This window comes from Bombus affinis, chromosome 11 (assembly GCF_024516045.1).
Source record: "Bombus affinis isolate iyBomAffi1 chromosome 11, iyBomAffi1.2, whole genome shotgun sequence".
NCBI lineage: Eukaryota > Metazoa > Arthropoda > Insecta > Hymenoptera > Apidae > Bombus > Bombus affinis.
Genome location: NC_066354.1, coordinates 8,433,642 through 8,446,957, shown reverse-complemented (window position 1 = coordinate 8,446,957; position 13,316 = coordinate 8,433,642). Strand labels below are relative to the sequence as shown.

At 41.9% G+C, this 13,316-nt stretch overlaps 2 protein-coding genes across 14 annotated transcripts in view; one reads left to right on the top strand and one right to left on the bottom strand.

Annotated features, from left to right (window-relative positions):
• The first annotated feature begins 303 nt into the window (after nt 1-303).
• Nucleotides 304-4,605, top strand: LOC126921875 (PRKC apoptosis WT1 regulator protein-like). 8 transcript variants are annotated; one of them, XM_050733876.1, is made up of 10 exons: nt 304-327; nt 397-491; nt 607-714; nt 807-955; nt 1,029-1,158; nt 1,330-1,426; nt 1,926-2,033; nt 2,154-2,194; nt 2,717-2,873; nt 2,968-4,605. In XM_050733876.1, the coding sequence occupies exons 3-10, from the start codon at nt 698-700 to the stop codon at nt 3,151-3,153; spliced, it is 885 nt and encodes a 294-aa protein (XP_050589833.1). In that variant the 5' UTR covers nt 304-327; nt 397-491; nt 607-697; the 3' UTR covers nt 3,154-4,605. The 8 variants fall into 8 exon arrangements, with proteins under 8 accessions (XP_050589833.1, XP_050589831.1, XP_050589832.1 ...); XM_050733874.1 differs by lacking the exon at nt 607-714 and adding an exon at nt 2,293-2,337 and having other exon boundaries at nt 309-327; XM_050733875.1 differs by lacking the exon at nt 304-327 and adding an exon at nt 2,293-2,337 and having other exon boundaries at nt 334-491; nt 607-664.
• A 107-nt stretch (nt 4,606-4,712) lies between these two features.
• Nucleotides 4,713-13,316, bottom strand: part of LOC126921856 (dual specificity protein phosphatase 10) — a 66,667-nt gene continuing 58,063 nt past the window's right edge. For all 6 annotated transcript variants that reach the window (XM_050733818.1, XM_050733821.1, XM_050733822.1 and 3 more), the window contains 2 exons: nt 12,847-13,239; nt 4,713-8,529 (listed from right to left, as the gene is read on the bottom strand). In XM_050733818.1, coding sequence (XP_050589775.1) covers nt 8,216-8,529; nt 12,847-13,239 — 707 coding nt within the window. In that variant the 3' untranslated portion in view covers nt 4,713-8,215. The remainder of the gene's footprint in view (nt 8,530-12,846; nt 13,240-13,316) is intronic.

Here is a 13,316-nt window from a genome sequence, read left to right as displayed (position 1 = left end):
CTGAAAAATGTAAATCCCTTAATTTTTAAATACCAGCTACAAACTAAAGCTTTCGATACAATAAAATATTGTGCAACGTGTTTCTTGTTTCAAATCCTTAAAATATTCTTAAACGGTGAACTTTTTTACGTATAGTTGAGTAAAGTTTTTCAACATATTTATTTTTCTTTTTTTATCTTTCTTAACTAGTAACTTTGTACGCTTCTGTCACTATATCGCATTTAGTGAGTTTCCAAATTCTTTACCTATCTAGTGACATTTCACGTTGTAGCGATCATTACCCTAGTGACATTGAATTTACGCATTGGAGATTGTGCTTTAGCAAAGGTATATGAACGATCGATATGTCTATCTATCTTTGAACTATGTAATCGTACAGGCCATACGTGTTTATAGATGTTTCAATGGTTGACAGCTGTCAATTGCACATAGGTTGGTAGTGAGTCACGACATTGGCAGTGGAACTAGGTGAAGACTACTCACCTCGACAGGTGACTAATACCTTAAGAATTACTCTTTGTTTCCTATTGAAGTTGTGTTATCATCTTATTGCGCACGCACTTGCTCGTAGTTAATAGCGGTTCATGCCTTGTGACTTTCCCTTAGACAAACTTAATCAAGCACTCGCTTTTTGGCCTCCAAATATCGTGCTGGTCCAACATAGGTATCGCACATCATCACCTACTCTTTTGTTCAAATGTCCAGGTATTTTTTGTAAGAGCCCTTTTTTAATTCTGTTTGCGCAGTTTTTTTATTATCGCTTATCATCATCAAGTCAAGTTCAATTTTGTTACTTCATTTTCCAGCGATATAACCGGCATGGCGTCCAGCTCCGTCAGCCAGGAGGATTTTGACAATGACTTCGAGTTAACATCCAGGAGGTCTAGGATCAGAACTGCAAGGGCACGGGTCGTTCCACCCAGGGCAGGAGATTCATCTTCCATAAACTTTCAAAGTAACGATATATGTTCATTGTTTTGTTACTTTGTGCCCTACGATGTTTTATATTCAATTGGCTTTGTTTGTAGAGGGTGCACAGAATGTAGAAGAATCTCAAGGTGTATGTGACACGAGTTCGAACAGTGTGCTTCCACCTGAACATGAGAATCAACAGAATAAACCAATAATGAGGAAACAGGACAAACGAGTGACTGGTCGGTGAGTAAATAAAAGCGTCGTCGTTTAAATAAGGTATTCGTGGGAAGAAGTTTTTGCTGAGCACAAGTGTCTTCTAAATACGACTAGGTAGATCCAGTATAGAGTTTGCGCTTTGTTAACAGTTTCTGGATCTGGTTCTAGTGTCTTTAGTGTTGTATCCTGTTTGCATAGGCCAACGCACATAAACAAGGGAAAGCAGCAACGCGATCGACGGAAGCTTCGAGAGAAGAGACGAAGTACCGGAGTAGTACATTTGCCATCAACGGAGGTTTGTCACTGTTTCCAGTCACGTTAAGGACCCAAAATCTTAATGACTTCTCGCGGCAATATCCCGGATTTTAAAATAAGGATTTCTCTTGCACCTATACTCATTTGATAAAAATCTTCTAGTCATTTCTGTATCTTGCATGACAAATTTAGAGCTGTTTTACTTATATTCGTTACAAAGGATCCTTTGATCAATTATTTTGAATCGATACCTCAGATGAATATTTTGGTTCGTCTGCAAAAGAATTTGTTTTCCAAACGTATATTTGATGTTCTCGGTTTCTGTGGGAAATGTCTTGCGCGAATGTATCTTTCTAGAAGATCATATTAGACACACACGGAATGTATGACAAAGTAGTATTGCACTTAGAAACTGCTTACCGCGTTCTTCTAGCGTTAATTGCGTTTGGCCGCGAGCGTTAACGGATATTGGTAAAAGTTTTGTGTGCAAACCCGTTCATACTCCGCAATGTAATTTCGTTAGCCACTTAATTCTACAGAGTACAGGAGGTAGTACAGGAGAAGATGAAGAAGATCTTAGTGGCACTTGTCTTGAAACTAAACACAACACACACCACAATGAGTTCCTAGATCATGAACTCATAGAAGTAAGTGCGTGTGATTTTCACTTCTTAAAAAAGATATTTCGTTACTTATTTCGAACACGGTCAAAAGTCGATCGTATGTAAACGAGACTACCTATGTATGTCAAACTACGCATGTTTCAGGAACGGACAGCAAAAATGTTTACTCAAAGGCGAAACAAAAGGTATAAAACATTGAGATATCTTATTACGGTAGTAAACTATATATAGTGCTTTAGTGAAATTTAGTAGTCATTTGTAATAAACTGCTACTGCTTTTTAGGCATTACCGTACTTCCTACAGGTCATGTATAAATAGGCACAGTTGGTAAGTGCTACTGTACGTGACTATGTACAATTAGGCACGACCTGTACGAAGTACGGTAGAGCTAGTAGATTCTTTTAAAAACGAGCCTGCGTATTGTAACGAGTACCGTAAGTCCTTTGTATACCTTTTTTACAACGATCTAGAAATAATAAGAATCGCGTAATGTCTCATTGATCTCATACTAATCGTATTTCATGTTACACTAAAGCGTCAACTAATTAACTCGAAAACAGTGCAAATATAGGGTAAACGAGATATATAATTGCCATCAAACATTACGATATTAAGGGTCGTGCCTAATGTAATATCATAGACAGTCCGATACCGTGTATAACCATGTACGTTCACTAATATATCAAAATTACCCATTTAATTTTAGCCACTCCGATTTAGAGGCAGATGACGAGGAATTCGATTCCTTGAATCAGTCTGATAGTGTCAATCAATCAGATCATGGAAATCACGAGCCACAAGCATCCGTAAACACCATCAATCAACCAAGACTGTCTACGCCAACAGGAGATAATCCACACGAAGTATTCTTTTTTTTTTTTTTATTGGAATATTTCATCTAACAAATAAAACGAAACAATTCACAAACTCGTACAATATTCTGTTTAAAACTTTCAGTTGATAGAACGAGCGCAAGAAGAAAATAGAAGGTTGCTGTCCCTCCTGGAGGATCGGGATCATAAGATAATGGCCCTTGAAGCTCGGCTGCTTCAACAGCAACACGAAATGACCATAGAAAGGGAACGGCTTCGTGAGGAGAATGCTGCGTTAATTCGTGCTATGGCAGCCCTGGCGAGTAATTAACTCTGCTATTCGCGAAACAGTCCGATCTATCAATTCTATAGCCGATTCTCAAGAACTTGCGGATCACCAATTAAGGAAAGCTATATATATATATGTATATATGTATATATACACACATATACATATACATATATGCCGATAGCTTGTAAGTAATTGTGAATTTACTTGTTAATAATAGCTGAGAAGATTGCGAAGCGATTTTAAAAAGAGAAACGATTATCTGTTACTGATTTACGCTGTTAAAAAATCAGGGTAAGTTACGCAGTATAAACATAAAATCGCAGTATCAACTATAATCATTCTTGCAACAAGCAATAGATCGTCGAGTACGAACAAGTAATTATATTTATCCGCTTCACTGGTAGTGCTTCATTTACGGGAATTTTTCTTTCGTAGCGGAAAGAGACAAGCTATTATTTTGTGCGTTCGCATAGAATCGATATCTAATCTTGAACGATAAGTTCGAGCAAATATGTTTTTTCGCGATGTAACAACCCAACGGAATAAAAGGTGCTCCGATCTGTTATGTCGTTGGTTTTAAAGCAGAGAATGTGCAAAGTAAATATTGGAAAGTTTATGTCTGAAAATACCTAAGACTCTTAGAGTATCGTTTTTGCGTAGTATTTATTATAACTTGAATTATACGTTGTCTGTTTTATACTCGAATGGATCTATTGGTAACGTAGTTACTCCACGTAAGACATTTTACCTATGAAAAATGTTTGCTTCGTCGCGCAATTATATTGGCGTAACGGTAGTACAAGGGCGTAATACAAACCTCTATAAAATTAGGCGCGATCTGTGCAGAACGTGTAAATAAAACAGCACAAAGCTGGCAATTCCTTATCGATTACCTATGCATTTAATTCGAAGAAACGATAGGTTTTTCGCATTTCCAGCTATCGATAGAACGAAACAGAACGAAACATAACGAACAGGGGTATGAGAAAACGAAGAAGCAGCAAACAAGTTCAGTATGACCCCTAAAATTGCTATTGCTATTGCTATTATTACTAGCTATACCGTTACAACCTAATATTTACATACCTACAGCGAAACGTAACTATATAATATTTAGAAAGCAGGAGACTGAGAATGCGAGTACATTGTGCATGTGAGCGAACAGAATCGAGAGAAAGTAATAAGATCGAATTTGTATTTACGCACTTCATCGTGTGCACAATCATATTTTTCTCTGTCAAGACGCCGTACCGAATAACAAGGAAAAAAAAAACAACACGAAGAGAACGTGTTTGCTTATTAAGTTTATCGTGCATATTTTCCAATTTGTTTCGGTAGTCGATTGGAATATTATTTTGATTCCTTCTTGAAAATGCATGTAGAGAAGAATACTCGGTCTAAGAAGATTAACCGATTCCATCGCGAGAATTTGGAAACTTTATTATATTCGAAATTCGATATTTTCTGTCTAAATAAACATTTTCTTAATAACTGTATCTTTTATATCACATCTGTCCACTATAGATAGAATCCTGCTGCTCTTCCATTCTTTTGTTATTCCATTGTTTTATGTACTAAAAGAACACCTCGATAAAGCGTGCGGTTTATACTTTTATTCATAAAATAACTAAATTTTGATATGATACAATAGTTGTCCTCGCGTATCCACAATTACTTTACGCTATATTTATATAACTGTACATTGAAAAACAAAAAAGGTATCCGATCGTACAGCGACGTTTCCGCAAAAAAATTGTCAACTCGGTGCAGCATCTACTAAACCATCCCAAGAAATGTGTGTACGCGAACCTCAACACGTTTATACTGATGCAGAAGGACACGAGTAATAAAAGGGTAAATCGATCTACGATAAATCGTTATTGTTAAGGACTCGGTTCTCGCGCAAGATAGAACTGGATAAGCAAAGGTCCAAATTATGAGCGGCAAGATGGTGTTAGGAACTTGTTCGACCGCCTGACATTAGTTACTACTAGTAGTTCTATCTTTCAAGCTATCTTAATTGCAATAGAGTGGTGTAATGTGACAAGGCCGCCTAGCAACCTTACGACTCTCTGCTTTTACCAGTTCCAGTACAAAATTGCACCGAGCATTATTTTTATCATCACACGACAACTATGGCTATTTATCGTAAATCGACATACATTTTATTGTCAAAGTTCTTCCACAATCTAGTAAACATTACATATGTATCGTACATTCTCATGACGCAACAGGTACTACGGCCGTAGCTTTCTGCTTCTCTCTTTCTACCGAATAGAACTCTCTTTTTATTTATTACATGACGTTGATCGGTCTCTCTCTCTCCTTTCTATGCGAATCCCTTCGTGATCGCTCGTGTGTCTTTGCTCGGTGAATATTTACAATATTATTCGCTAATGCTTTTTACAAGTTCTACATGAAGCCTAACGGCGCCCAACTATTATAAGAGATGCGAACAGAAATTGTTCCCTTCGAATGTGACATCGTTCTTCGCGATCTACAAGAAACGGAAAAAAAAGGAAAAGAAAAAAGGAAAAAATACAAGGCGACATTTCTTTGATATGTACCGTTTCCTCGAGAGAACTTGAAGGAACTTGCTCTGCCTCGTTATGCTATACATACACACACACATATACATATATAATATATCGATATAACGTGAACATATATGTATGACGCGAACCTATATATTTTACTTTTCACGCACAGCAGGTCTCTATTTCTCTTGTCGAGCTTTTATTGTCAACAGTTTGAGTCTCTCTAACGTAGAAAGGCATATCGGTTAAGCGACTTTTTTTTTGAACAGCTGCTCGGTTTGATTTAACAGCGGCGATTGTCGTGTCGTACAGTTATTTTGTACACGTTTCGTATATTTTACTTCTTTACGTTTAATCAACGTCCTATGTAGGCCGTTGCTCGAGGTATTTCGACGATTAAAGCGAACTGCGCGCACGATTGTTTTAGTTTCCCGGTGATTACGCCGAATGATCGATATTGACTGTCGTCGATTCTTGAGAAGGAAATGAGGATCGCCCGTTGCGATTTAAGACAGAAGCGATTAGAGGTTAAGATACACACGCGTCTCGAACGACGCGTGCCACGCGAGGAAATACGCTTTTCCTTTCTTATAATACTTTTACCGCTAACACAGACCAAGTTCTTAGTCGAGAAATTTCACTTCGTGCGGCACAATTCGCCTGGGACTGCACGCACATCGATATCAAATAATCTTCGAATACAACGATCCTATCCGATTAAAATGAAATACGATCGCTTGAACCGCCAACAACATTCGTTTAATCCATTTCTAACTTCTGTCGTTATTTAGATTAGCGATTCGTTGGAAATGTTCGTGTCGCGCAACAAGTAATTCGACGAATCTCGACGAAAGAGCAAAATGGAGGAATTTTCGAGCGATACATATTATTTGAATTCGATGTTTGTTCAGCGAGCAGAACCGTCTAAAGTATCTTCGATCCGCGCGTCGTCGTCCGTTAACGTTTGCTTGTTATGTACAAAATCGAGAAATGCTAATAATTTTGGTTACTACGTAAAACTTCAACTGGAAGGTTGAAACTCGTCGAATCCGAACTAAAAATCCGTGTGTGGCATCTTAATTACGCTTTTAAAATCGCATGTTTGTCCCTCGAGTTGTCGACGTCGTTCTTATATTATCTTAATTAGTTGGCGGGGGATATATGAACTTTCTCCCTCTCTCTCGCTCTCTCTTTCGCACCTTACATATCATCAACATCATCATTATCATAATTATCATCAGTTACATCCCAACAAACGACTAGATCACGATGGTTGGATCTCAACCAGATCCTTAAATGCTACGGAGCTCGTGGTTAAGCTAATTTCGATTAACGATATATTATTTTATCAAATATAAACCACTTCGCTATCGAATAAAGTAATATTACGAATACAGAGATACAAATAGGCAAAAGGCAAAAACGCAAACATAGTTATTATTGATCTCAATTGACGTACATTCATCCCACCTTTTTAACTGTTCGTTTACGCACGCGCGTCTGTCTCTCCATGGCAAAGAGATAATTCTGCAAGATAGCCCGGACGCAATTGCTCGATGCTTCTTCGATAGAATTGAACGCAACACACCCGAAAAGAGAAGGATCGCGGCCAATTAAATTAAACGAGAAGACTTCACATTTAAAAAGAAAAAAGAAAAAAAAAAGGAAAAAGAAACAAAAAGATAAAATCAAGTTTCATAAATTACAAACGCGTAGATCTTTCCAAGAAAAGTGGAATATCGTGTATCATCGTGTTAAAATCAAATGTACATACTCTAGCTACTGCAATCGACTACGCAAGAAACAAAAAAAAAAAAAAAAAAAAGAAAAAATATTCGCGACGATTTCCTCCGACGAACGCGCTTCTTACCACGTATATATTTTGTACCAATAAAAACTACGGAACACTGTCGCGTAAGTACACCGTCTCTTTTCTCACGACGCGACGATTGCACAAAGCTTCATCTATACTTTTTTCTTCTTTCACGCATAAATAACTCGTAACGCGGACGAGCTCGCGTCGTTGACAAACGTATACGGTAAGAAACTCGTTCATTAGGCGTACACAAAGTTGGTCCTCCGGTTTCAGAATAGAGGGCGACGCGTACACGACGCCGCCAATCTTTTTACTTTCGTTTCGCATCTTCCTTCGCCATTCGAAAGTCAACAACGCGTTCTCTCTTTCTTTCTCTATCTCTCTCTCTCTCTCTGTTTTAGAACCACTTCATTTTTCAGCAAATAAGTTACTCGATAATAGACATAAAGTGTCTCTCTGTAAATCAGCCTTTCCCGTTTCTAGGGCCGATCGCCAAGGCACGTGTAGCAAGGTATGCTATCCGAGTTCTTCGCACGTGTGTGTGAAACAGGAAGAACGATGACTCCGGTTCGTTTAACGGATATACGTGTACGATATGTGTAGAGTGTGTCTTTCGACCGCGTCCTTGGGTGCGAAACGTAAAGCAGCCTCGCAATCCGCGCGTGGGCTCTTTTCTTCTTTCTCCGCTGGAACCCGATCGTTACACCAGAGAATCTCGGGTGATGCTCGCCTGATGATTTCGCTCAGCTCAGACACTGCAACCGGAAGTAACTTCCTCGCTGTTCTGTTGGTGGGACCAACGACACTGGTGACAACTCTTCGGTTCTTCCGGGGCTGCAGTCACCCCACCGGACGCCCTTAAACCCTGTTCGAGCTCCAACAATTGTCCCATAAAGTTCAGATTAGGGCTAATGATAGGTCGCGCATTCTTCACAAGCTTGTACGCCTCCACCATAGACAAACCCTTGTGCCGCATTATGTACGCGATGGCGATCGTAGCACTGCGCGACACTCCCGCTTGACAGTGCACTAACACGCTGCTTCCGGCTTTCCGTGCTTCCTCTGTAAGGGAGAAATAAAGGTACGGTTATTCTCAAGTATTTTTCCAGGGTTTCAAGGTCGTTCGTAATAATTAGATCGGATAAGCAAGTATTAAAATGTAATTCGAATTGGCTGCTACGTTGTTGTCAAACGTACAGCGTCGTCTCGACGAAAATGCTCTCGAGTTACTTTTCACGCGTCTTCGTAAATCGTGAAAGACACCATGTGTAAGCAATTTTATTTCTTTTCGTACGTAATGAACAACATTTAGATGTTGGAAAGCTGTTAAAATTCTCTGCTAGTTAGTCTTCCTCTCTACTTTTGCTAAATCAACGAATTTATACGACTAGTGAAACGATTCAACGAAAGATGAAGTGGCGACATCCAACGACAATAGGGCGATTCTATTCTGACCCTACTTGTTTCGAGAAAGAGAAACGGGCCCAGAATCCGAGGGTCATCGACGCGCGCCAGTCTACGTCGTTCGGAATTTCTAGGAAGCGGTTTACGAGCGGAGAGCAATGGTCCATCGGAGGCCGCGTCGAACGACTCGGGGATCGCATCGTTGTAAAACATCCGAACAAAACCAGCCGTGTAACCCAAACAGGCGATTCGGTTACGTAATGCGGGCAACGCTATCGTATCGCCAATGAGTCATGGCGACGCGCGCCCGTATCTTACGTGACGTACTAGTCGACGTTGCTGCCATCGGTTGGAGGGAAGAAGAGAGAGCATGAGAGTTGCCACAAGTGCACGTGCGCAGGCACGAGGATTTCGCGACATCTATACGGAAGAACGGTCTCGTGGCATTTAATCTTTTTCCTTTTCAAAGAATTCTTCGCAGATTTCCATTTAGCGGACAGATGTTTTACACGTAGAAACTCGACCAGAGTTAAAGAAATACGCGAAACGTAATCAGATCGATTTTAACCAAATAGTAAGCAAGTAGAATATGAAATAAACGATCGTTGAGAATTATTGCGTTCCAAATATCATCGTTCCGAGCTAACGGGTTCGTGACACGAATGGGGCTAACTGTTAGTACCGATATTCTATCCGAATAGAGTGTTCGTGAAACGAGTAAGACAGATTCTGTGCAGAATCGCCACGATCGTTCTCGTAGCCAAACCAACAATTCGTAGATCAAAAAAATAAAATTCCACCTATCGTTGGAACAAATTACCGGAGACAAACGACATGATGTATCAGCAAGTAGGTGTCGTTTTGAGAAACAGCCGAAAACCGTTCCCCAAGGCCGCGGTTAATCGCTAATCCAGACCTCTAAACGGCGATAAGCAGCGCGACTAATCTTATCTGGATACGCATGGAGGGTCGCGTAACAGAAGTAGTTTAGGCAAGCGTTAGTGGAGACACGGGGGTGCATCGGCCCCTAAACGTTACGGATGTGCGCTCGTGTGCGCCTGCAGCGTGTAGACCGTAGACTCGCGGCTGGCATCTGCTATGAGTCACGGCTGACGAATGGCCGGACAGAGACGGAGAAAGCGGCAGAAAATCGGTGTGGCAAAGTGGGGGATTGCGAGAAGGGAGAGTTATAGATAAAGGGAGAAAAACGAGAGTGCGGAAGGAAGGAAAAATGGAAGATCTCGGGGACGTACAGATCTCGAAGAAAAAACAAAAGGGCTAAAGTCGTCGAAGGGAGTTTAGGTAAAAAAGAATAGGGTGAAGAATAGAAAAACGGAGAGGGAACCGTATTTTGGTAACAGAAGGCGCGTGTGTACATAGTGACGGAAAGCCACGACACCTGCCGCGATGTCGAGAATGATACCAGGTTCCGGGAAATCCGGCGTTCTTGTTGCCTTCGCTCTATTTGCTTTCTCCCCTAAAACGACCCGGCTATAATTAACGGCGGAGGTATCGCGTTCCGCGAACAGCTAAATTGTGCGTGTTTTCTGCGCAATCCTAAGCGATCAAATGTTAGGAAATTCCACTTAAACGTACGCAACGAATTTCAACCGTAATTTTAATGCTTTTCGTTACACCGGTAACCTTATTTGATTGTTTATCGTCAATTTTTCTTGTTTAAAAGATCTACAGTTCGCTTGTAATCGATTGGTCCGCGCAACAACACCGTCCCCGCCATAATTCGCTTCTATCTACTTTTCTATGCTGCGCACTTAAAAACCATGAAATGACAAACGAATTTCGAAGAACAAGAGACAAAGAGAACAAACCAATCACACCATTGGATGTCGAATTAATTAAAAAGCATCTGTAATGAACGTAAGCTCTTATAAAGTGTCCGTAGATTCACGTAGGCCAAAGAACACGCCTGTGCAAGTCACGAAGGCAAAATTTCCAACGGAGCACGTCATCGTGTCACGCTCGTTTTTCCCTCGTCAGAACGGCGCAGTTTGGTGTAACGGAAACAGGGTGTAACCAGCCGTTTCCGGTGGACCATTCACCGTGTGCGAAGACTAAAAGACGAAAGGCTTCCATTCATGAAACCATGAGTCACTGGTGCGCGCGCGTGTGCAAACGCTCCAACGAATGCACACCCGTGAATCCCCTTCATGGTGCCCCAGTGTCGGCCTTTCGTCTCCCGTGTGTTTATTGCACCACATTCTGCTCCATGCGCGTGAACGTGATGAGGAGCGCGCGCGTTTGTATATGTACGTACGTGTATGTGTGTCAGCGCGCGCGCGACAGGGCTCGCAAAGAGGGTCCTACCGAATGCGCAACTGGTGGAATGCTGTACCTGGCCAACCGACCAACACCGTAGGGACTGTTGCGTGAAACGAAGGGCACTTTGGTGCGTTGACCGTTAAGCCGCCTCTTCGACGATGGAGGACAAACAAAGTTGAGTTGATTCGAACCCTTACTAGAATCGATTTCGATTCATTTCCAATGTTTGGCAATTTGCCACACGTTAACGAATCGTCGATGGATAGCTAACGTCGATTAGAGTTTTGGAGAGAAGCAGAGGTGGTACCGATGTTGTCGAATATGAAGTTAAATCCGAGTTAAATTAGAATTTTCGATACAGCGAATAATTAATAAGCTTAAACAGTAAGCGTGTAATTGCAGGCAACGGGCAGGACAATGCTCAATTTTATGGCTTCTTGCGCGTTCTAACTACGTTATTGCGACTATAATCTTAATTTATTCTTTGGTTTGAGTAGGAGCTGCAGGGCAAGCGGCGTTATACGATATTTCCTTCGGTTGGGTTTGCTCTACGATTCGAAATACGCAGCCAGGCTAGATGGAAAGTTTAACTGGTGCCCGTTCACAAAGGATCGCAGCCCTTGGTTCACAGTGGCTATGAGGGGAAATAAAATCCGGACCGGTAGAAGGTTCTTCTCCTCGTTTGCCACGGTCCAAGAAGGTCGCTCTATCGTTCAACTTTTTGTCATCTGAACCATCGATTTCTATATCCCTGTTTTAAGCGCATTTGCTCTATACCCTGTAGTCTCACGACCTGCTTGAACAACGAAGAATACGTACTAGCTATCGTCTCTTTCAAATTACTATATCTTTCGAAGCTACTTCTACTGATAGATCCAGACTGAATTGGCGCAGATACAAATGGTAACGACGATCATTGCCCGAGGACACACCCAGTCAGCCGAAAGAATTACTCATCGACAGAGTCCAACATCTCCTCTTTGTGAACGCCCTGCTCGTCGTCGCTCTGTTCGACTCTCACGGTGAATTAAACGCAGCTTCCTCGAATGTTGCGTTCCAACGAGCCGACATATCGCATCGCCGATGCAATTAGACCAATTTACCCTAACCGGTGATCCTCGTATTTTCGTTGAATCACACGCAACAGGTTCGAGAGCGTCAATGGAGCTGCCACGTTCATTCGTCCAATGTCAACACGCAGTTGCAAACTACTTGTGCGTCACCTATACGAATGGTGCTCCGGTTTAATGAATAGAGGCTCGTTTCATTGATCGCGTAGCTGAATCAACAAACTTTTTTTCCATCCATATATCGTGAACGTAAAGGAAACATTCCAGCAGCTCGCAGATTTTCGAAAGATCGTCGTACCATCGTTGTCGGTAAACCGACTTACTACGAGCAGCAATACTCGTCACACGGTTCGTGAGTGCTCCAAGAATGTTGATTCCATGGAGGCGGGGTACACCGTTACTCGAGGAGTCCACTCGGAACGTTTTCTCTAATAGGCATCCCCGAGCCATTAGAAAGCAATAGGACTCGATCAAACGAGAAACGTTCTCAGAATTATCTAGAATCTGTTCGTTCGTACACCCGTTCCATCGTTGTTATCTAAAGTTCAGCGCGCCGCTATTATCGACGGTAGGTAAATTCCGGCTGTTTCCTTCGTATCGTATCGTATCGAGAGTGGACACTCACCGATGAAGTCGAACGCCTCTTCGAAGTACTGTTTAAGGTTCTGATGGCCAGAATCCGAGGCAGGGATTTGTCTGTACGTGATACCCCTCTCCTCGTGATATCCAGGTAGCTGTGAAGTGACATTGAGCACCCTGGTGGCGCCTAATGCGCGAAGGAGTTGTAAATCGGCCGCATCCCGGCCATTTCCAAGATAGAGGAACGGGAGAACCCTGGAGGCTGGATGACTATCGATATCCGCCGGTTGGGGAGTCGGTGGCCCGGATAGACTTAATACCGGACAACCTGGTCCTGGACTGGAACAACCGGCGACCGTTGATGGGCCAGCTGCGACAGTTGGTAGAAGCGTGTCCTCGCAGAGATCCCTGTGCCGCCTATGGAACTCCTTGTGTCCACCTGAAAGTAATCAAAAGGGGTCCGTGTTAGAATGCAGCAGCTTTTGATTTTTAGGCGTGCAGAGCTGGCTGGAAACC